Here is a 24,830-nt window from a genome sequence, read left to right as displayed (position 1 = left end):
CTGGTTTAGACCTGGTTTAGACCTGGTTTAGTACTGGTTTAGTCCTGGTTTAGACCTGGTTTAGACCTGGTTTAGTCCTGGTTTAAACCAACAACCAAACCAAAAACTAAGCGAACACAAAAGGAAGAGGACCAGGACTTGGACTAGACCAGGGACTAGACCGGTGTTTGGACTTGAGACTGGACCGGGGACTGGACCGGGGACTAGATTAGACCAAGGACTGGACCGGGGTTTAGACCGAGGACTGGACCAAGGACTGGACCGGGGTTTAGACCAGGGACTTGGACTGGACCAGGTCTGAGGAGCAGCTGGACGTTTAAAGAGACTTTTTTTTTTTTTTTCCTCATGTTTCAAAACGACACAAGTGAACGAGGGAACAGACGGAGAGAGAGAAAGAGAGAGAGAAGAATGACCCAGAGAACAACTGCAGAGAGAGAGAGAGAGAAAGAGAGAGAGAGAGAGAGAGAGAGAGAGAGAGAGAGAGAGAGAGAGAGAGAGAGAGAGAGAGAGAGAGAGAACGAGAGAAGAAGACAACTGGAGAGAGGAGAGAGAGAGAGAGAGAACAGAGGGAGGAGAGATGGGAAATGGGTCAAGAAAACAAGTCTGATCACAACGGAAGAGAAAAAGAGACAAGTGAACGAGGAAAAAGAAAAAGAGAGAAAAAGAAGGAGAGAGGGAGAAGAAAGAGAAAAAGGAAAAAGAAAGAGAAAAGAGAAAGAGAGCGTGCCCCACAGCAGCTGGACTAAACCAGGACTAAACCAGGACTAAACCAGGACTAAACCAGGACTGAACCAGGACTAAACCAGGACTGAACCAGGACTAAACCAGGACTAACCAGGACTAAACCAGGACTAAACCAGAAACTAAACCAGGGTCTGTTCTGGGTCTTGTTGTTTTCTCTTGTTTTGTGACACATTTTTCACTCAGTGATTCAGAGTCAGATGGTTCCACTTTTCCTCAGGACTAAAACTGGGACTAAAGTAGAGCTTATTTAGTCCTGACCAGTTTTAGTCCTGGTTCAGTCCAGTTTTAGTCCTGGTCTAGTCCTGGTCTAGTCCTGGTCCAGACTGGGAGCAGCTGCAGTTTCCTGTTGGACTCAGACCAAATAAAAAAATGGGGAATTCTCGTTCACTTCCTGTTTCTGCTGCAGCTGATTCCACAAGAAGAAGAACAGAGACAGAGACTCAGACCAGGACCAGACCAGGACCAGACCAGGACCAGACCCGGACCAGACCAGGACCAGACCAGGACCAGGATCCTGGTTTCAGTCCTGGTTCAGTCCTGGTTTAGTCCTGGTTCAGTTTTTAATTCTTTGCATGTTTATTTTTGAACATTTATTTGGATTCCTAAAATTCCCACAGAAAATAAAAATAAAAACTGAAATGTTTTTCACTAAATCAAAAAGAGAAAATAAAAGCAGGACCATAGAGTCTGAACATATATATATATATATAATATATATATGTATGTATATATATATTATATATATACACATATACACATGTACACAGACGTGTGGAGGGTCTGTCCAGGAGCACTTGATGACATCACAGGGTGGGGAGGTGCTGTAGTGTCTGTGTCCAGCAGAGGGCGCTGTGTCTCTGCTCTGAGGGTCACAACAACATCTGGGTCATATTTTTAGAGTTTTACTTATTTACTATTTCAGCACAAATATTTTAAAATTCAAACTCAAATTCAACATCAAAAAACTAAAGAGAGTAAAAAATTAAGATCAAAGATCCAAGATTGAACAAAAGTGACTCGTCTGAGTTTAAACTGAAGATAAACAAACTGAACCTGAGAAACTGAACAGACGAACTCAACGTGTGTATTAAATCTAACATATAGAGTATATATGTATATAACCTCACATGGACCATGTGTGTTTGTATATAAAATATATATAAAGTATTTTATATACTTTGTCTCACATGGACCATGTGTGTTTGTATATAAAATATATACAAAGTATTTTATATACTTTGTCTCACATGGATCAGGTGTGTTTGTATATATTTTATATATAAAGTATTTTATATACTTTGTTGTAGATGGATCATGTGTGTTTGTATATATTTTATATATAAAGTATTTTTTATATACTTTTGTTACATGGATCATGTGTGTTTGTATATATTTTATATAAAGTATTTTATATACTTTGTTGTAGATGGATCAGGTGTGTTTGTATATATTTTATATATAAAGTATTTTATATACTTTGTTGTAGATGGATCATGTGTGTTTGTATATATTTTATATATAAAGTATTTTATATACCTTGTTGTAGATGGATCATGTGTGTTTGTATATATTTTATATATAAAGTATTTTATATACCTTGTTGTAGATGGATCAGGTGTGTTTGTATATATTTTATATATAAAGTATTTTATATACTTTGTTGTAGATGGATCATGTGTGTTTGTATATATTTTATATATAAAGTATTTTATATACTTTGTTGTAGATGGATCAGGTGTGTTTGTATATATTTTATATATAAAGTATTTTATATACTTTGTTGTAGATGGATCAGGTGTGTTTGTATATATTTTATATATAAAGTATTTTATATACTTTGTTGTAGATGGATCAGGTGTGTTTGTATATATTTTATATATAAAGTATTTTTTATATACTTTGTTGTAGATGGATCAGGTGTGTTTGTATATATTTTATATATAAAGTATTTTTTATATACCTTGTTGTAGATGGATCAGGTGTGTTTGTATATATTTTATATATAAAGTATTTTATATACCTTGTTGTAGATGGATCAGGTGTCAGATGATGAGTTGGATCACGGCGCTGAGGAGGACAGTGATAAAGAAGATCAGGACCTGGACCAAATGTTTGGAGCCTGGCTCGGAGAACTCGACAAACTCACACAGGTACTACAAGTACTACTACAAGTACTGCTACAAGTACTGCTACAAGTACTACTAAAAGTACTGCTACAAGTACTACTACAAGTACTACTATTACTCAACTAACTCGACAAACTCACACAGGTACTACAAGTACTGCTACAAGTACTGCTACAAGTACTACTACTAGTACTACAAGTACTACTACTAGTACTACTACAAGTACTGCTACAAGTACTGCTACAAGTACTACTACAAGTACTACTACAAGTACTACTATTACTCAACTAACTCGACAAACTCACACAGGTACTACAAGTACTACTACAAGTACTGCTACAAGTACTGCTACAAGTACTACTATTACTCAACTAACTCGACAAACTCACACAGGTACTACAAGTACTGCTACAAGTACTGCTACAAGTACTACTACAAGTACTGCTACAAGTACTGCTACAAGTACTACTATTACTCAACTAACTCGACAAACTCACACAGGTACTACAAGTACTACTACAAGTACTGCTACAAGTACTACTACAAGTACTACTACAAGTACTACTACAAGTACTACTACAAGTACTGCTACAAGTACTACTACAAGTACTGCTACAAGTACTACTACAAGTACTACTATTACTCAACTAACTCGACAAGCTCACACAGGTACTACAAGTATTATAAGTACTACTATTACAAATACTACTACTATTATTGACACGAGTACTACTTGTTCTACTGCTATTATTGCTCCTCACACAGGTGTGAGTACTAACTACAGTATTGAAAGTATAAAAAGTACTACTACTTCATATACTTTGACACTACTGTGTTTGTTGTTCCTGCCAACGTAGTAAAAGTGTGAGGGAATAAAAACAAACGGTGTGATCAGTGTCTGGGGTTTCCACGGCAACCGTCACCGTGACGATCTGATTCCTGTTGCCAGGCAACAGTCCCCCCCCCGTCTCCAGTAGCAACCCCCCCCCCCCCCCCGTCCCTCCATCTGAGTGTGAAACAGAGGACAGACTAAAAATACCTCCAGGAAATCAACTCCAAACATTTATTTAACTATTTAACAATTTAAATCCACGACACCTCCTCCTCCTATTGGTCAGAACCTGAGTGAGTGACAGGAGCATCAGCCAATCACAGTGAACAGTGACAGGAGCATCAGCCAATCACAGTGAGCATCAGCCAATCACAGTGAAGTGACAGTCAGAGCATCAGGAGTGACAGGAGCATCAGCCAATCACAGTGAAGTGAGGAGCAGATGAGTTTAGGTTCTAAAATAAAGTAAATAAAACTGTGTGCAGAAGAACTGAAACTAAACCAGGACTCGACCCAGACTTGATCTGGATTTGACCTGGACTTTTGAACCTTTGACCTTGACCAGGACTTGAGTTGATGTTTGTTGTTGTTGTTTCAGAGTCTGGACGATGGTCGTCCTCAGAAGAGCGTCCAGAAACCTCCACTCAGACAAGAAACAAACATGGCCAACTTCAGCTACCGCTTCTCCATGTACAACATCAACGGTACAAACACCTACTATCTATATCTATATCTATATCTATATATATATATATATGTATATATGTGTGTGACTGATATTATATAACATCCTCTATAACCGCTTCTCCATGTACAACATCAACGGTACAAACACCTACTATCTATATCTATATCTATATCTATATATCTATATATATATATATATATATATATATATATATATATATATATATATATATATAGATATATATATGTGTGACTGATATTATATAACATCCTCTATAACCGCTTCTCCATGTACAACATCAACGGTACAAACACCTACTATCTATATCTATATCTATCTATCTATATATATTATATATATATATATATATATATATATATAGATATATATATATATAGATAGATAGATATATGTATGTGTGTGTGTGACTGATATTATATAACATCCTCTATAACCGCTTCTCCATATACAACATCAACGGTAACAATTATGTTTATATATATGTGACTTATATAACATCCTCTATAACATCTTCATATACAACATCAACATTACAACCGGGTCTGAACCGGGTCTGAACCGGGTCTGAACCGGGTCTGAACCGGGTGTGTCTTGCAGAGGCGTTGAACCAGGGCGAGTCCGTGGACCTGGACGCTCTCATGGCCGACCTCTGCTCCATGGAACAGGACCTGACCCCGTCCAGACCCGGATCAGGGGTCAAAGGTCAGACCAAAGGGCACCAGCAGAGGGCGCCGGCGATTCAGAGCAACGGAACCAGGAGCAACGCCGGAGGAGCGGGCAGCAGCGGAGGTACGGGACTGAACCGGGACTGGACCGAGACTGAACCAGAGACTGAACCAGGACTAAACCAGCTCCTCTGTGTCGCCCCCTGCAGGCAGTTCAAACAGCAGTACTCGTGCGTCCCCGGCGAGCTCGGTGCGTGGCCCCGCCTCTCGCCCCGCCCCCTCTGCGCTCTCATTGGACGAGATCACTGCTCGTCTGGACCAGGCGTCGGCGAGTATGGACCAGGCGGCGCGAGACTCCTCCTCCTCCTCCGGCTCCTCCTCTTCCTCCGGCTCAGGCCCCGCCCCCTCCGCCGGCCCCGCCCCCCCGGAGGCCGTCGGCGGCGTCGTCCACGTGCGGCGGGGAGGGGCGAGTGGGGGAGGGGCTTCCCGCGGGCGGCGCTGTGGACTCGGAGCGACAGAACGCGGGACAGAACCAGAGCGAGGTGAGACATGACACTTTAAACTCTGCTCCTCTTTAAAGCTGCACTCTGGAACTTTTCTGGAGGGTCTGACACCTGCTGGTTTCCATGGAGATGCCTCTGGTGTGCCGGGAATTCTCCACAGTACAGCATTAAACTTATCTATCTAGTGTTGCCGTGGTAACAAAATAAAAACCCTCTTTGTTTAGAGAATCTCCAGATTCAATGGTGGAACTTTATTTTCTCTTTTTTTATATTTTACTTTTTTCATTGTTTTTGAAAAAATAAACTCTGGTAAAACAAAACATGGAACACGACTCACAGAGTGAAGAAATTCAAATTAAAGTTGAAATAATGTTCCATCACGTCAGGTCCCGTTTAGTCCAACGTTTGGTCCATTTTCAAATTAAATCCAAACTTTATTTTCTCAAATTTTTTGAATTTTGTTTATAATTTTGTATAATTGTTTAGTTTTAGAATTAGTCCTGGTCCAGTCCTGGTTTAGTCCTGGTTTAGTCCTGGTCCAGTCCTGGTTTAGTCCTGGTCCTGGTTCAGTCCTGGTTCAGTCCTGGTTCAGTCCTGGTTTAGTCCTGGTTTAGTCCTGGTTTAGTCCTGGTTTAGTCCTGGTTTAGTCCTGGTTCAGTCCTGGTTCAGTCCTGGTTTAGTCCTGGTTTAGTCCTGGTTTAGTCCTGTTTGATCTTGTTTCCATGGAGATAAACATATTTAATGCCGCACTGTGGGATGTTTCAGGCACAGCTCCAGCGTCTCCGTGGAGACGGGGCAGGTCTTCTCAGATGTTCCACAGTGGAGCTTTTTTCACATGTTGTTTGTAAATGTTTGTGTGGAAGGGCATCTGACGTAAATCTGTCTGACCCAGAACAAATCCGCCCGACGACAGCTCCACTTCACACCAGCAGGGGGCGACAGCGACAGGGCTGTAGTAAGTCACAGAGACCCGGTCTAGACCCGGTCTAGACCTGGGTTAGACCTGGTTTAGTCCCAGGAATAGACCTGGTTTAGACCTGGTTTAGTCCTGGTTTAGTTCTGGACGTTTGTGGTTAGATCAGTGAAAATTACAAAATCTAAATAAATGTTTAATTTTTTCAGTAAATTTTAACTTTTGATCCAAATTTCATAAAACTTTGAGACACAAAAGTGGAAGAAAAATTTTGAACAATTTTGGTTTAGTCCTGGTTTAGTCCTGGTTTAGTCCTGGTTTAGTCCTGGTTTAGTTCTGGTTTAGTCCTAGTTTAGTTCTGGTTTAGTCCTGGTTTAGTCCTGGTTTAGTTTTGGTTTAGTTCTGGTTTAGTCCTGGTTTAGTCCTGGTTTAGTCCTGGTTTAGTTCTGGTTTAGTCCTGGTTTAGTCCTGGTTTAGTCCTGGTTCATGTTGATTTCAAAGTGTCTCAGATTTTGTGAAATTTGGTGAAATAATTCTTGTTTTTGTAGAAGTTAAATTTTTGTCTGTAACATGAAACTAAATAAAAAATGGTTTGTTTGTTGTGTCAGTTTTAAAAGTGTCTCGTCTTCCTCCTCGTCTTCGTCTTCGTCTTCGTCTTCGTCTTCGTCTTCGTCCTCGTCCTTCGTGTCTTTACCTCTGGTCCACAGCTGCAGCTCCAGTCACACGTGTCTCTTTAACAAATCTGATTAAAAATGTTTAATTCTGTGTAAAATAATTCACTTCACAGTTTTATTTTCTCACATCATTTTATATTTTTATATTTAATATTTGTGTTTTTTGCAGCATTCGTATCTGGACCGAGAAACGTCGCTGATCCTGAAAAACATCGCAGGAAAACCAACACATCTACTCACCAAGGTGAGACCTGAAGTAGACCTGAAGTAGACCTGGTTTAGTCCTGGTTTTAGACCTGAAGTAGTCCTGGTTTAGTCCTGGTTTAGTCCTGGTTTAGTCCTGGGTTTAGTCTTGGGTTTAGTCCTGAAGTAGTCCTCGTTAAAACCTAGTAGGTCCAGGTTTAGTCCCGAGTTTAGTCCTGAGTTTAGTCCTGAAGAAATCCTGGTTAAAATCTAGTATAAGGTCCAGGTTTAGTCCAGTTTTAGTCCAGTTTTAGTCCAGTTTTAGTCCTGGTTTAGTCCTGGTTTAGATCTGGTTTTGACACTGGTTTAGTCTTGAAGAAATCCTGATTAAAATCTTGTACAAGGTCCAGGTTTTGTCCCATTTTAGTCCTGGGTTAGTCCTGGTTCTGGTTCTGGTTTCCTTATTTTAGTCCTGGTCCAGTCCTGGTCCAGTCCTGGTCCAGTCCTGGTCCAGTGTTTTTGTCGATTCTTCTGGACGTGTTTAAACTTTGAATCTTTTTATTAAAACAAAAATCCCAAATATTTCCCCTGGGATCGTTCCGTCTCCTCAAACAAAAGTTCCGCAGTGCAGCTTTAACGCTCCTCAGTTCCCTTCGTTCCTGATCCGGCACATTCCTCTGTCTGATCCCGGGTCACGCTTCTCCCATCGACCCACATTTTTCTTTCACCTTTTGGACTTTTTTTTTTTTTTTCTTGGATTAACGTGATTTAAAAGGATGGAGGCGCGTGAGGATCGAGGCTTGTGCCAAATCGGAAAATCGGGCAAACGGGAAAGGGTGAAGTGTGTTTGTGTTTTTGGGGGAGGGTCGGAGTGAAGCGCCGCAGACTCTTCGCTCGTCGCCGTTCACGTCCACAAAAAAACGCCGCCTCGGTTCAGATTTAATCCCACGTTTTCCTCTCGCAGACCTGCACCTGACGGAAAAGAGGGATTTTATTTTTGTGTTTTTTGTGTTTTTTGTTTTTGGGAACGCGGCGTCTTTGTTCCGGTTTTGTTCCTGGTTTTGTCCTGGTTTTGTCCGGTTTTGTCCTGGTTTTGTCAGATCAAAGACGTGGGACGCGGTCGAGTCGAGTCGCAGACGCAGAGACGGAATCATCAGGAAAATTTATGGATTAAAAACTGAAATTTGACCAAAAAAATTAGGACAAAATGATGATGCCGTGTTGGAAAAGAAAAGTAAGAACAACACTGGAAATACTACGACAAATACTACAAATACTACAAATACTACTACAAATACTACTACTACTACTACTGCTGCTGCTACTACAAATACTACTACGACTAATACTACAAATACTACAAATACTACTACTGCTGCTGCTTCTACAAATACTGCCACTACTACTGCTACTACTACTACTACTACTACTACTACTACTACTACTACTACTACTACTACTACTGGTACTACTACTACTACTGGTACTACTACTACTACTACTACTACTACTACTACTACTACTACTACTAGGTACTACTACTACTACTACTACTACTACTACTACTACTACTACTACTGGTACTACTACTACTACTGCTACTACTACTACTGGTACTACTACTACTACTACTACTACTACTACTACTACTACTACTACTACTACTACTACTACTACTACTACTACTACTACTACTACTACTTACTACTACTACTACTACTACTACTACTACTACTACTACTACTACTACTGGTACTACTACTACTACTGGTACTACTACTACTACTGCTACTACTACTACTACTACTACTACTACTACTACTACTACTACTACTACTACTACTACTACTACTACTACTACTGGTACTACTACTACTACTGGTACTACTACTACTACTACTACTACTACTACTACTACTACTACTACTACTACTACTACTATACTACTACTACTACTACTACTACTACTACTACTACTACTACTACTACTACTACTACTACTACTACTACTACTACTGGTACTACTACTACTACTGCTACTACTACTACTACTACTACTACTACTACTACTACTACTACTACTACTACTACTACTACTACTACTACTACTACTACTACTACTGCTACTACTGGTACTACTACTACTACTACTACTACTACTACTACTACTACTACTACTACTACTACTACTACTACTACTACTACTACTACTACTACTACTACTACTACTACTACTACTTACTACTACTACTACTGTACTACTACTACTACTACTACTACTGGTACTACTACTACTACTACTACTACTACTACTACTACTACTACTACTACTACTACTACTACTACTACTGCTACTACTACTACTACTACTGCTACTACTACTACTACTACTACTACTACTACTACTACTACTACTACTACTACTACTACTACTACTACTACTACTACTACTACTACTACTACTACTGTACTACTACTACTACTGCTACTACTCTACTACTACTACTACTACTACTACTACTACTACTACTGTTACTACTGGTACTACTGCTACTACTACTACTACTACTACTACTACTACTACTACTACTACTACTACTACTACTACTAGTAGTACTGCTACTACTACAAATACCACTACAAATACTACTATTACTACTGCTGCTGCTGTTGATATTACTAATATTACTAGAAATACTACTGTAAATTCTACTACTACTACTACTGCTACTACTACTACTACTACTACTACTACTACTACTACTACTACTACTAATATTACTACTAATACTACTCTAAATACTGCTTCTACTGCAAATGCTACTATTACTACTGTAACTACTACAACTGCTAATACTCCTGCTACTCCTAATACTACTATAAATACTACTATAAATATTTCTACTACTGATGACGTTTGTAGATTTAAAAGTTAAAGTTACAATCATGATGTGATTTGTGATTCTGTTTTTCACACATTTGTGGTTTTGTTGTTTTTGGAGGAAATGAAGATTTAAAATTTGAATTGAGACAATTTGTCTCGTTAATAAACGTATAAACACTTCATATATTTAATAAAACCTCTGTCCTGTGGTTTTATTTGTTTGTTATATTTGAATTAAATGTATTTGTGTGTTTGTGTTTCAGGAGGAGCAGGCGGCCAAACTAAAAGCCGAGAAGATCCGAGTCGCTCTGGAAAAAATCAAAGAGGCTCAAGTCAAAAAGGTAAAAATCAACTTGAAAATATTTCACTTTTAGTCCTGGTTTAGTTCCTGGTTTAGTCTTGGTTTAGTCCTGGTTTAGTCCTGGTTTAGTCCTGGTTTAGTTCCTGGTTTAGTCTTGGTTTAGTCCTGGTTTAGTCCTGGTTTAGTCCTGGTTTAGTCCTGGTTTAATCCTGGTTTAGTCCTGGTTTAGTCCTGGTTTAGTCCTGGTTTAGTCTTGGTTTAGTTCCTGGTTTAGTTCCTGGTTTAGTCCTGGTTTAGTCTTGGTTTAGTCTTGGTTTAGTCTTGGTTTAGTCCTGGTTTAGTCCTGGTTTAGTTCCTGGTTTAGTCCTGGTTTAGTTCCTGGTTTAGTTCCTGGTTTAGTTCCTGGTTTAGTCCTGGTTTAGTCCTGTTTAGTCCTGGTTTAGTCCTGGTTTAGTCTGGTTTAGTTCCTGGTTTAGTCTTGGTTTAGTTCCTGGTTTAGTCTTGGTTTAGTTCCTGGTTTAGTTCTGGTTTAGTCCTGGTTTAGTCTTGGTTTAGTTCCTGGTTTAGTTCCTGGTTTAGTCCTGGTTTAGTTCCTGGTTTAGTTCCTGGTTTAGTCCTGGTTTAGTTCCTGGTTTAGTTCCTGGTTTAGTCCTGGTTTAGTTCCTGGTTTAGTCTTGGTTTAGTTCCTGGTTTAGTCCTGGTTTAGTCCTGGTTTAGTCCTGGTTTCTGGTCTTTTTTCTTGTTTGAGTAAAAGTAGGTCAGTGCAGTGTGGACAGTGACAGACAGGGGGCAGCAGAGCACAGGCGACCGTTTGATCTGAGACACAGAAAAGAACTGAACCAGGACTAACAGGGGACTCAACAAACACTAGTCCTGGTTTAGTTCTACATTTAGTCCTGGTTTAGTCCTGTTTGAGTCCTGGTTGAGTTCCGTGTGTAAAGCCGGACTCACGTTTGGGCAGATTAGCCTCGATCTGAAATAATCCTGAGACTTTAAATCTTTTACAAACAAGAAAAACAAGAAACGTGACCAAGAAACAAGACTAATCCAACAACCTGACACACACTGAGGGACCTGACACACACACTGAGGGACCTGACACACACACTGAGGGGGACCTGACACTGACACACGAGGAGGGACCTGACACACACGGAGGGACCTGACACACACTGACACACACGGAGGGACCTGACACACACGGAGGGACCTGACACACACACAGGGACCTGACACACAGGAGGGACCTGACACACACACACACTGACACACAGGGGGACCTGACACACACACGGAGGGACCTGACACACACACTGAGGGACCTGACACACACACCTGACACACAGGAGGACCTGACACACACACGGAGGGACCTGACACACACACGGAGGGACCTGACACACACACCCTGACACACACGGGAGGGACCTTGACACACACACGGGGAGGGACCTGACACACACACGGGGGACCTGACACACACACGGGACCTGACACACACTGACACACACACGGAGGGACCTGACACACACACGGAGGGACCTGACACACACGGAGGGACCTGACACACACACGACACACACACGGGGGACCTGACACACACGGAGGGACCTGACACACACACGGGGGACCTGGGACCTGACACACACGGAGGGACCTGACACAGGACCTGACACACACACGGAGGGACCTGACACACACAGGAGGGACCTGACACACACGGGGGAGACACACACGGAGGGACCTGACACACACAGGGGACCTGGGACCTGACACACACACGGAGGGACCTGACACACACACGGAGGGACCTGACACACACACGGAGGGACCTGACACACACACACACACACACGGAGGGACCTGACACACACACGGAGGGACCTGACACACACGGAGGGACCTGACACACACACGGAGGGACCTGACACACACGGAGGGACCTGACACACACGAGGACCTGACACACACACGGAGGACCTGACGGACCTGACACACACGGGGGACCTGGGACCTGACACACACGGGGAGGGACCTGACACACACGGGGGACCTGACACACACGAGGGACCTGGGACCTGACACACACACGAGGAGGGACCTGGCACACACATGGAGGGACCTGACACACACACGGGGAGGGACCTGACACACACAGGGAGGGACCTGACACACACACGAGGAGGGACCTGACACACCAGGTTTTTATTTAGTACAAGTTTAGTTCTTGCTGTTGTCCCATGGTCTAAACCAGGTCTAAACCAGGTCTAAACCAGGTCTAAACCAGGTCTAAACCAGGTCTAAACCAGGTCTATCCTCGTTTCTGTCCCCCGGTCTAACCCCGGTCTAACCCCGGTCTCGGTCCCCGGTCTCGGTCCGTCCCTGGTCTCGGTCTGTCCCGGTCTCGGTCTCGGTCTCGGTCTCGGTCTCGGTCTGGTCTCGGTCTGGTCTCGGTCTCTCGGTCTCGGTCTCGGTCTCGGTCTGGTCTCCTGGTCTCCTGGTCTCGGTCTCGGTCTCGGTCTCGGTCTCGGTCTCGGTCTTGGTCTCGGTCTAACCCCGGTCTTTGTCCCGGTCTTTGTCCCGGTCTTTGTCCCGGTCTTTGTCCCGGTCTTTGTGCAGCTCGTGATCCGCGTCCACATGTCTGATGAAAGTTCCAAGACGATGATGGTGGACGAGCGGCAGACGGTTCGACAGGTCCTGGACTCGCTCCTCGACAAATCCCACTGCGGATACTCGCCCGACTGGAGCCTCGTGGAGACGCTGTCCGAGCTACGCATGGGTCAGTACTACAAATACTACTACTACTACTACTACTACTACTACTACTACTACTACTACTACAAACACAAATACTACAAATAATACTACTACTACATATACTCGCCCGACTGGAGCCTCGTGGAGACGCTGTCCGAGCTACGCATGGGTCAGTACTACAAATACTACAAATAACTACTACTACTACTACTACAAATACTACTACTACTACTACAACAAATACAAATACAAATACTACAAATACTTTTCCTGCTGTCACACTGTTCTGTGGAGGCGTCTGGTCTGAGCTCCAGATGTTCAGATGTTTTTTTTCCTGATGTTCTAAACGTTCTGTTGTGTGTTTTGGGATGTTCATGTTTAAATTCTTCTTCTCTTTTCTTCTGTTTGTTTGTTTGTTTGTTTGTTTGTTTGTTTGTTTTTCAGAGAGGATTTTTGAGGATCACGAGAACCTGGTGGAAAACCTCCTGAACTGGACCAGAGACAGTCACAACAAACTCATGTTTATAGAACGAATCGAGAAGTACGCGCTCTTCAAAAACCCACAGGTACAAACCAAATAAAACACTGTACCTGTACTCAAGTACAAATAATATACACATGAAACACAGAGAAGTGCGCCCCCTGCAGGAGCACACGGTACAACACCACAAACCTGGAGATTTATGAAAACTATTATAAGACGCTTCGAAAACATTGAGCCAAAAACATTTGGCTTTGGAACAAGTGTCTCTGCATCTGCAGCTCTGCAGCTCAGGTCCGAGTCCCGCTCCGGGTCGGGTCCGAGTCCCGCTCCGGGTCGGGTCCGAGTCCCGCTCCGGGTCGGGTCCGAGTCCGGCTCGAGTCAGGAGCACAGGGAGCAGGTTTTCTCAAAGCTCCATCAGGTGGCGGCTGCACTTACCTCCATGTGGAGCTGCTCCTGTCCTTTCACCTGCCGTCACCTGACGGACTTTGCAGGCGCAGCTTAGTCCTGGGTCGGTCCTGGGTCGGTCCTGGGTCGGTCCTGGGTCGGTCCTGGGTCGGTCCTGGGTCGGTCCTGGGTCATCACGGGCGGTAACAAGTGGAATGTTAACAGGTCTGGTCGGGTGCAGGTCTCATGGCAGAGTCCTGGTTTAGTCCTGGTTTAGTCCTGGTTTAGTTCTGGTTTAGTCCTGGTTTAGTCCTGGTTTAGTCCTGGTTTAGTCCTGGTTTAGTCCTGGTTTAGTCTGGTTTAGTCCTGGTTTAGTCCTGGTTTAGTCTGGTTTAGTCCTGTTTTAGTCCTGGTTTAGTCTGGTTTAGTCCTGGTTTAGTCTGGTTTAGTTCTGGTTTAGTCTGGTTTAGTCCTGGTTTAGTCCTGGTTTTAGTCCTGGTTTTGTCTGGTTTAGTCTGGTTTAGTCCTGGTTAGTCCTGGTTTAGTCTGGTTTAGTCCTGGTTTAGTTCTGGTTTAGTCCTGGTTTAGTCCTTTTAGTCCTGGTTTAGTCCTGGTTTAGTCCTGGTTTAGTCCTGGTTTTAGTCCTGGTTTAGTCCTGGTTTAGTCCTGGTTTAGTCCTGGTTTGTGCAGTATTTTGGTTCTGGTTTTCTTGTTTGTGGTTAAATTCTGTTTCTCTCCGTCTGATTTAGTTTTAGTTGAATCTTTATTTAGACCTGGTTTATGTCTGATTCAGAAAACCCACTTCAGTCCAAGGACCTGAACCAGGACTAAACCTTGACCCGGGACTAAACCAGGACTAAACCGAGGACCTAAACTAGACTAAACCGGAACTACTTTCTCTTTGCAGAACTACTTTTTGGGGCGGAAGGAGGCGACTGAAATGGCCGACAGGAACAAAGAGGCTCTTCTGGAGGTGACGCTTCACAACATTTCATCATTTTAACATTTATTTCTAAACATTTCAAGTCTTGTTTGTTGTAAAATGTTTTTTGTTTTTTGGTTTTGTTTCTTCAGGAGTGTTTCTGCAGTGGGACGGTGATGGTTCCTGAGATGGAGGGCGTCCTGTGGCTCAAAGAGGACGGAAAAAAGTCCTGGAAGAAAAGATACTTCCTGCTCCGAGCTTCCGGAATCTACTACGTCCCCAAGGGAAAAGCCAAGGTCCTAATCTCCTCCTCCTCTTCTCCTCCTCTTCTCCTCTCTCCTCCTCTCTCTCTCTCTCTCCTCTCTCTCTCTCTCTCTCTCCCTCTCTCCTCTCCTCTCCTCTCTCTCCTCTCTCTCTCTCCTCCTCCTCTCTCCTCCTCCTCTCCTCTCCTCCTCCTCCTCTTCCTCCTCCTCCTCCTCTCCTCCTCTCCTCTCTCCTCTCCTCTCTCTCTTCTCCTCCTCTCTTCTCCTCCTCTCTCTCTCCTCTCTCCTCTCCTCTCCTCTCTCTCCTCTCTCTCCTCTCTCCTCTCTCCTCTCCTCCTCCTCCTCTCCTCCTCTCTCCTCTCCTCTCTCCTCCTCCTCCTCCTCCTCTCTCTCTCTCCTCCTCCTCTCTCCTCTCTCCTCTCTCCTCCTCCTCTCCTCTCCTCTCCTCTCTTCTCCTCCTCTCTCTCCTCTCTCTCTTCTCTCCTCCTCTCTCTTCTCTCCTCTCCTCCTCTCTCCTCTCCTCTCCTCTCCTCTCTCTCCTCTTCTCCTCTCTTCTCCTCTTCTCCTCTCTCTCTCTCTCCTCCTCTCTCCTCTTCTCCTCTCTCCTCTTCTCCTCTCTCCTCTTCTCTCTCCTTCTCCTCCTCTCTCTCTCCTCTCTCTTTCTGTTTCTTCTGATCTCTCTTCTCTCTCTTCTCCTCCTCTATCTCTCCTCTTCTCCTCTTCTGATCCTCCTCTTCTTCCTCTCCTCCTCTACTCCTCCTCTTCCTCCTCCTTTTCTCCTCTAACCTTCTCCTCTGCTCCATCTTCTCCTCCTCTGACCTTCTGTTCTTCTCCTCTCATCTTCTCTTCTCCTCCTCTGCTCCTTTGCTCCTCCTCATCTCCTCCTTCTTCTCCTTTCTGTTCTTCTCCTCCTCTGACCTTCTGTTCTTCTTCTTCTTCTTCTTGTTTCCAGGCGTCTCGGGACCTGGTTTGTTTTCTTCAGTTGGATCATGTAAATGTTTATTATGGTCAAGATTATCGCTGCAAGTACAAAGCTCCGACCGACTACTGCCTCGTCCTCAAGGTACAACTTCACCCCTCAAAACAACGTTCTACTTTATATAAACCAAACTGTGACAAACAAGTCCCACTTTCAAAGTGTTTACAAAGTCTCTTCTTCATGTTGGTTAAACACAAATGTGGTGTAGAACTTTACATCGGCCTTGGTCTTGAGACCGTTTTTTACAGTCTTGGTCTCGTCTTGGACTTGAACATGTTTGGACTCGGTCTGATACTTGACATGTGAAAAAATGAAGATTTTATACAAAAAATATATGTAAATGTGCCAAAATAACTGTAAAATACAAATAAATGTGGAAATTTACAAAGATGGTCTCGATTTGGTCTCGATTTGGTCTCGATGGGTCATGGCCTTGGCCTCGTCTCGACCTTTAAAAGTCTTGGTCTTTTCTAGACCCACAGAGGTCTTGGTCTTGTTCTGGTCTTGTCCTGGCCTTGACCTTTTAAAAGTCTCGGTCTTGGTCTTGGTCTTTAAAAGTCTCGGTCTTGGTCTTGGTCTTTCAAGAACCCTGGTCTCGGTCTGGTCTTGGTCTGGATTATTGTGCTCTTAAATACAACAGAAATGCTGCAAAGGCTCATGGGTCTTGTAGTTCGTTTAGTTTGATTTTAGATTTAGTTTAAAAAGTCTCTGTAACGTTGTGTGTTTTGTTTTTTGCAGCATCCTCAGATCCAGAAAAAGTCCCAGTACATAAAGTATCTTTGCTGTGACGACGTCCGGACTCTGCACCAGTGGGTCAACGGGATCCGAATCGCCAAGTACGGACGCCAACTCTACGCCAACTACCAGGAGGCCATGAAGAGGACGGAGGCGGCCTACGACTGGTCCTCGCTCTCCAACAGCCTGCGCTCCGGCTCCAGCTGCAACAGCATCCCAGGTCTGGACCCGGACCAAGAGACCGAGACACGGGACCGGGACAGAGACCGGGACCGAGACCGGGACCGAGACCGGGACCGAGAGACCGGACCGAGACAGAGACCGGGACCGAGACCGGGACCGAGAACCGGACAGAGACCGCGACAGAGACCGCGACAGAGACGGGGACCGACCGAGACAGAGACCGGGACAGAGACCGGGACCGAGACAGGACAGAGACCGCGACAGAGACCGACAGAGGCCGGGACAGAGACCGGGACCGGAGACCGGACCGGACCGAGACCGGACCGAGACCGCGACAGAGACCGGGGACAGAGACCGGGACAGAGACCGGGACAGAGACCGGGACCGAGACAGAGACAGAGACCGCGACAGAGACCGCGACAGAGACCCGACAGAGACCGCGACAGAGACCGCGACAGAGACGGACCGAGACCGGGACCGAGACCGCGACAAGAAACCGGGACAGAGACCGGGACAGAGACCGGGACAGAGACCGGGACCGAGACAGAGACAGAGACCGCGACAGAGACCGCGACAGAGACCGCGACAGAGACCGCGACGACGAGAGACCGCCGGACCGAGACCGGGACCGAGACCGGGACAGAGACCGAGACAGAGACCGGGACAGCGACAGAGACCGGGACAGAGACCGGGACAGAGACCGGGACAGAGACCGAGACAGAGACCGAGACAGAGACCGAGACAGAGACCGCGACAGAGACCGCGACAGAGACCGGGACGGAGACCGGGACGAGACCGGGACAGAGACCGGGACAAGAGACCGGGACAGAGGACGGACAGAGACCGGGACAGAGACCGGGACAGAGACCGGACAGACAGAGACCGGGACAGAGACCGGGAGAGACCCGGGACAGAGACCGAGAGAGACCGGACTGAGAACCGGACAGAGACCGAGACTGAGACCGCGACAGAGACCGCGACAGAGACCGCGACAAGAGACCGCACAGGAGACCGGACAGAGACCGCGACAGAGACCGAGACTGACCGAGACTGAGACCGAGAGACCGCGACAGAGACCGCGACAGAGACCGGGACAGAGACCGCGACAGAGACCGACAGAGACTGAGACCGAGACTGAGACTGAGACCGCGACAGAGACCGCGACAGAGACCGCGACAGAGACCGCGACAGAGACCGCGACAGAGACCGCGACAGAGACCGAGACTGAGACCGAGACTGAGACCGAGACTGAGACGAGACCGCGACAGAACCGCGACAGAGACCGCGACAGAGACCGCGACAGAGACCGCGGAGACAGAGACGAGACTGAGACCTGAGACCGAGAGACTGAGACCGACAGACCGCGACAGAGACCGACAGAGACCGAGACCGCCGACAGAGACCGAGACTGAGACCGAGACTGAGACCGAGACTGAGACCGAGACTGAGAGGACGAGACCGCGACAGAGACCGGGACAGAGACCGAGACTGAGACCGCGACAGAGACCGCGACAGAGACCGCGACAGAGACCGCGACAGAGACCGGGACAGAGACCGGGACTAAAGCAGGACCAGGACCAAACCAGGACTAGACCAGAGAAAATAGAAATTGAAAACTAGAAACTGGGACTAAAATAGAGACTGAACCAGGACTGAACCAGGACTAAACCAGGACTGAACCAGGACTGAACCAGGACTGAACCAGGACTGAACCAGGACTGAACCAGGACTGAACCAGGTCTAAAATGTCTTGTGTTTGACCTGGTGTGTGCAGAGTCTCAGTCGAGTCACTCGGGGGACAGCGGTGTGGACTCGGGTTCTTCTCACGGTCGATCTCAGAGTGTGGTCAGCTCCATCTTCTCTGAGGCCTGGAAGAGAGGAACACAGATCGAGGAAAACACCAAGGTACAAAAGTTCCACACTGCAGCTTTAACTTCACTCACTGTGAAAAAGAGAAAAGGAAACTGACTTTTATTTATTTTTAAATAACAATTGGATTTGTTCACACTAGTGTGTATGTGAGTGTTGTTGTGTGTATAGTGTTTGTTCACACTAGTGTGTATGTGAGTGTTGTTGTGTGTATAGTGTTTGTTCACACTAGTGTGTAGTGGTGTGTGTATGTGAGTGTTGTTGTGTGTATAGTGTTTGTTCACACTAGTGTGTATGTGAGTGTTGTTGTGTGTATAGTGTTTGTTCACACTAGTGTGTATGTGAGTGTTGTTGTGTGTATAGTGTTGTTCACACTAGTGTGTGTGTGAGTGTTGTTGTGTGTATAGTGTTTGTTCACACTAGTGTGTATGTGAGTGTTGTTGTGTGTATAGTGTTTGTTCACACTAGTGTGTATGTGAGTGTTGTTGTGTGTATAGTGTTTGTTCACACTAGTGTGTATGTGAGTGTGTGTTGTGTGTATAGTGTTTGTTCACACTAGTGTGTATGTGAGTGTTGTTGTGTGTATAGTGTTTGTTCACACTAGTGTGTATGTGAGTGTTGTTGTGTGTATAGTGTTTGTTCACACTAGTGTGTGTGAGTGGTGTTGTGTGTATAGTGTTTGTTCACACTAGTGTATGTGTGTGTGTGTTGTGTGTGTATAGTGTGTTTGTGTCACACTAGTGTGTTGTGAGTGGTGTGTGTGTATAGTGTTTGTTCACACTAGTGTGTATGTGAGTGGTGTTGTTGTGTGTATAGTGTTTGTTCACACTAGTGTGTATGTGAGTGTTGTTTGTTGTGTATAGTGTTTGTCACACTAGTGTGTATGTGAGTGGTGTTGTGTGTGTATGTGTTATAGTGTGTGTGTGTTGTTGTTGTGTGTATAGTGTTGTTCACACTAGTGTGTATGTGAGTGTTGTTGTGTGTATAGTGTTTGTTCACACTAGTGTGTATGTGAGTGTTGTTGTGTGTATAGTGTTTGTTCACACTAGTGTGTATGTGAGTGTTTGTGTGTGTGTAGTGTTTGTTCACACTAGTGTGTATGTGAGTGGTGTTGTTGTGTGTGTGTTGTTCACACTAGTGTGTATGTGAGTGTGTTGTGTGTACACTGTGTGTATGTGTGTGTGTGTGTGCACACTAGTGTGTATGTGTGTGTTGTGTGTGTGTGTATGTGTGTGTGTTCACACTAGTGTGTGTGGTGTGTTGTTGTGTGTTTGTGTGTGTGTGTGTGTACTAGTGTGTATGTGAGTGTGTGTTGTGTGTATAGTGTGTTCACACTAGTGTGTGTGTGTATGTGTGTTGTTGTGTGTATAGTGTGTGTGTGTTGTGTGTGTGGTGTGTGATAGTGTGTTGTGAGTGTGTGTTGTGTGTATGTGTGTTCACACTAGTGTGTATGTGAGTGGTGTTGTTGTGTGTATAGTGTTTGTTCACACTAGTGTGTATGTGAGTGGTGTTGTGTGTATAGTGTTTGTTCACACTAGTGTTGTGTGTGAGTGTTGTGTGTGTGTGTGTTGCACACTAGTGTGTATGTGAGTGTTGTTGTGTGTATAGTGTGTGTGTACACTAGTGTGTGGTGTGATGGTGTTGTGTGTGTGTGTTGTGTTCACACTAGTGTGTGTGTGTGTGTGTGTGTGTTAGTGTTGTGTCTGTACACTAGTGTGTATGTGAGTCCAGATGTGATGGAGACTGTGTGAAAACTCTGATCCTCTGATGTGTGTCTGTCACCGCCGACTCATTCACCACAAAACACTGAGACACACAATATGTGTCTGTTCACATAAACGTGTGTGTGTGTGTGTGTTTGTGTGTGTGTGTGTGTGTGTGTGTGTGTGTGTGTGTGTTGTGTGTGTGTGTGTGTGTTTGTGTGTGTGTGTGTGTGTGTGTGTGTGTGTGTGTGTGTGTGTGTGTGTGTGTGTGTGTGTGTGTGTGTGTGTGTGTGTGTGTGTGTGTGTGTGTGTGTGTGTGTGTGTGTTGTGTGTGTGTGTGTGTGTGTGTGTGTGTGTGTGTGTGTGTGTGTGTGTGTGTAAAAAGTTGAACCAAAACGTGTTTGTGTTTTGTGTTTTGCAGCAGATGAGGATGGAAGCAGCTCGAGCGGCGACTCTTCCTCACGGACACAAACACCACAGCCAACACTCTGTGGACCTGCCCCCCCCTGCCCCCCTGCCCCCCCAGAACCTGCCCCCCAGAACCTGCCCCCCCAGAACCTGCCCCCCAGAAACCTGCCCCCCCCAGAACCTGCCCCCCAGAACCTGCCCCCCCAGAACCTGCCCCAGAACGCCCAGCCCCCTCCACAGCTGCAGAATCTTCCCCAAGCTCCTGCTCCTCATCCTCAAAACCTGCCCCAAAATTTACCCCAACCGCCCCCACCACAGGCCCAACACCTGCCCACAACCTGCCCACACAACCTGCCCCACAACCTGCCCACAACCTGCCCCACAACCTGCCCCAAACACCTGCCCCAACACCTGCCCCAAACACCTGCCCCACAAACAACCTGCCCCACAAACCCCAGAGCCCCGCCCACTCTCCGCCCTCGTCCGGCTCCAGCGCGGCGCCTCCTCCCTCCTTCCCTCCTCCTCCCTCGTCTCCTCCGTCCTCGTCTCCTCCGCTCCGTCAGCCCGTCATCCACTTCCCGCCGCCGCCCGACTCCGCCCTCGACCCCGCCCCTTTGCCGCCGTCTCCGCTGGCGCCCGCCGAGTGCCCGATCCCGCCCACGCCGCCGGGTCACTCCGCCCAGACCGTCCCCAACCCGCCATCGCCCGTCACGCCCGACGTCCCGCCCATTTCCCCTCCCGCCGCGGCAAGCCCCCGCCCCGCCCCCGACCCCGCCGCTCCCCGTCGAACACCTCCCCCCGCCGCCCCCTCCCCCACCCCGCCGCCTCCCCCCGCCGCCGCCGCCGCCCATCCAGAGCGTCTCCGCCCACACCGCCGCCTTAAACATGTACAAGTTCAGCACCATCACCCGCCTCCAGAACCAGAACAACCAGAACATCCAGGCCGGCAGCAGCAGCAGGGGGTCCCGACTCCGCCCCCTCCGCCTCCTCCCCCGCCGGCGCCGCCCGCCGTCGTCAAACCGGTCAACCACATCGCCGCCAGGACCAACGTGCCGCCGCCGCCGCTCCCGCCGCCGCTCCCTCCGCCTCAGTTCAGACCCATGCCCGGTTCTGCCATGGCCAAACTTTCCCATTCCGCCTTTTTCCCGATGGCGGCCGCTTCCAACGCCTTCCCGGCCCCGCCCCCTCCGCCGCCGCCGCCTCCTCCATCGTTTTCGGGCGGCGGTTTGATGCACACGCCGTACGCCAACGGGATCAAGCAGGCGTTGAAGGAGCGGTTTCCCAGTCCCCCGCGGGAGCTGTTGGCAGCGAGCGCCAGTTTAGACGCGTCGACTCCGCCGCACAAGCCCCGCCCCATCTGCCCCCGCCTCCCCCGCCGCCGCCGCCCCCCCCCTCCCCCTCCGCAGCAGCATAAATCCGCCCCCTCTCACCCGTTTCCCTTCGCCAGTCAGACGTCGTCCAGTTTCCCGCCGCCTCCTGCGCCCAAAACCTTCACCGCCGGATTCGTCCCGACCAAACCCGTCTCCCCGGTGACGCCCTTCCCCCGCGGCGCCGCCTCCTCCCCCTCCTCCGCCCAGTTCAGCCAGATGCCCCGCCCCGCGCCACCTCCTCCTCCGCCCAGTTCAGCCAGATGCCCCGCCCCGCCGCGCCCTCCTCCTCCGCCCTGTTCAGCCAGATGCCCGCCCCGCCGCCACCTCCTCCTCCGCCCTGTTCTGCCAGATGCCCCGCCCCTCCGCCGCCTCCTCCTCCGCCTCCTCCTCCGCCCGCCCCCATGAAAAAGACGTTCCAAACTCCTCCCCCGCCGACGTTCCCCAAGCAGCACGCCGTCGCCAAACCCAACTCGCTGGTCAAGCAGCTCGCCAGCCCAGTTCCCAGGGGCCGCCCCCCACACGGACACGCCCAAACTGCCGCCGCGCGCTGTCCCCGCCCCCGCCCGCCGTCAAAACCAAACCGAAATGGCAGCCCGAGTTCCCGCCTCCGCCTTCGGACAGCCCCACCCCCCCGCCGCCGCCGCTCCCGTCTGTGAACACGAGTTCGCCGTTGAAGAAGTCGCCCCCGGGGACCCTGAAGAAAGCCCCGCCCACGCCGCAGAGGAACGCCAAGCCCGAGTCGTCGTCCTCGTCTTCATCGTATTTGGAAAACCGTCGTAATCTTCTGAGTAAGTTTGGACAGCAGAGCTCCGCCTCGGCGCCGTCTCCGCCCCCTCCGTGTCCCAACAGCCCCTCGCCGCACCGGGACTCGTCGTCCGCTCCGCCGGCGCCGCCCAAACCCGGAAAACTCAACCTGTCCCATTTACCGTTGGCGCTGCAGGCGAAAGTCAACCAGGCTAAAGGCGACTTCCCGTCTCCGCCCACCGACCCGAGCTCGTTCCCGCCGCCCCCGAACGCGTGCGAGCTGTTCCCGCCCCCTCGCCCGCCGCCGCCTCCCGCCAACGACACGCCCGCCCCAAAGTCGCCGTCGTCAACCCTCAGCCTCAGGCCCCGCCCCCTCCCCCGCCCGTGCCCCTCGCCAACAACCACTCCTGGAGCAAGAGTTCGTTGAAGAAGGTTCCCGCGGCGCCGCTGCCCCCGCCCGTCTCCCCGCCCACCTCGCCCAAAAACGGTTCTTCCGGTAACTTCCTGGACGATCTGCACAGGACTCTGAAGAGGAAGTCTGTGGGCAAACACGGCTCCGTGGACCAAAGCGGCGGCGCCGGCACCGACCCGGCGCTGCCCCCCCCTCCGCCCGACCTCCTGACGGCGCCCGGGTTTGCGCCGCTGCGCCGCTCGGGGCCGCCGCCCACGCCGCCCAAACGAGGAGACTGCACCAAACTGACCGGCGAGTGCTGAGGACCAGAACCTCCAAGCTCCTCCCAGGTTCTGGAAGGTTCTGGAAGGTTCATCTCACAGACTCTGAGCTTTAAGTCGTTTTCTGTCCTTCTGATGTTTCCTCGTCTCAGTCGGAGCTCGAGTCCAGTTTGTTTGAATAAATCTTTATTATTAATCTGTCGACATCTGTGAAACTCCAAACACTCTGCTCCACCTTGTGATGTCATCAAGTGAACAGCTCCTTTTCCCTTTAGTTCAGGAGAGATTAAAAACACTGGTTCAGTCCTGGTTTAGATCAGATGTGGTTTAGAACTATTTTAGACCTGGTTCAGATCTGGTTTAGTCCTGGTTTTAGTGGACCTGGTTTAGTCCTGGTTCAGTCGAGTTGATTCCAGGACTGAACTGATCCAGTTGATTCTGGTGAAGGTGTGTGGAGTTTAAAAACACAGTGGAGCACTTCCTGTGTCACCACATGATGACATCACAGGGTGGAGCAGAGAGTTTAAGTTTGAGGGAAGAACTCGTGTTAAATATTTGGGTTTGTGAATGAAACAAACTCTGAGTCTGAGACGAGGAAACGACGTCCGGACGGAGCAGAAAGTCTGAGACGTTCAGATAAAAAAACCTGAAGAACTTTTGGACTAAAACTGTAAATAGAAAAACAGAAGGAACGACCTGAAGACCTGAAGACCTGAAGACCTGGAGACCTGAAGACCTGGAGACCTGAAGACCTGAAGACCTGAAGACCTGAAGACCTGAAGACCTGAGACCTGAAGACCTGAGAGACCTGAAGACCTGAAGAC

General features: G+C 47.8%; 1 protein-coding gene across 1 annotated transcript in view; it reads left to right on the top strand.

The window, feature by feature from the left end:
* LOC110168982 (ras-associated and pleckstrin homology domains-containing protein 1-like) overlaps positions 1–24,779 on the top strand; it is a 39,486-nt gene extending 14,707 nt beyond the window's left edge. The window contains 20 exon segments of the mRNA XM_055163844.1: positions 2,775–2,894; positions 4,300–4,405; positions 5,008–5,199; positions 5,285–5,528; positions 5,530–5,617; positions 6,471–6,533; positions 7,335–7,409; positions 10,496–10,573; positions 13,153–13,312; positions 13,735–13,856; positions 15,066–15,131; positions 15,233–15,376; positions 16,296–16,406; positions 17,061–17,277; positions 19,015–19,145; positions 21,234–21,706; positions 21,784–22,150; positions 22,153–22,845; positions 22,892–23,651; positions 23,654–24,779. Coding sequence (XP_055019819.1) covers positions 2,775–2,894; positions 4,300–4,405; positions 5,008–5,199; positions 5,285–5,528; positions 5,530–5,617; positions 6,471–6,533; positions 7,335–7,409; positions 10,496–10,573; positions 13,153–13,312; positions 13,735–13,856; positions 15,066–15,131; positions 15,233–15,376; positions 16,296–16,406; positions 17,061–17,277; positions 19,015–19,145; positions 21,234–21,706; positions 21,784–22,150; positions 22,153–22,845; positions 22,892–23,651; positions 23,654–24,048 — 4,605 coding nt within the window. The 3' untranslated portion in view covers positions 24,049–24,779.
* The last annotated feature ends 51 nt before the right edge of the window (positions 24,780–24,830 follow it).

This window comes from Boleophthalmus pectinirostris, unplaced genomic scaffold (assembly GCF_026225935.1).
Source record: "Boleophthalmus pectinirostris isolate CB_2022bp ecotype Guang Dong unplaced genomic scaffold, ASM2622593v1 HiC_scaffold_11, whole genome shotgun sequence".
In the NCBI taxonomy this organism is placed as follows: Eukaryota; Metazoa; Chordata; class Actinopteri; order Gobiiformes; family Gobiidae; genus Boleophthalmus; species Boleophthalmus pectinirostris.
Note: the sequence above shows the minus strand (reverse complement) of the source record. Positions and strands in the feature narration are given on the sequence as shown.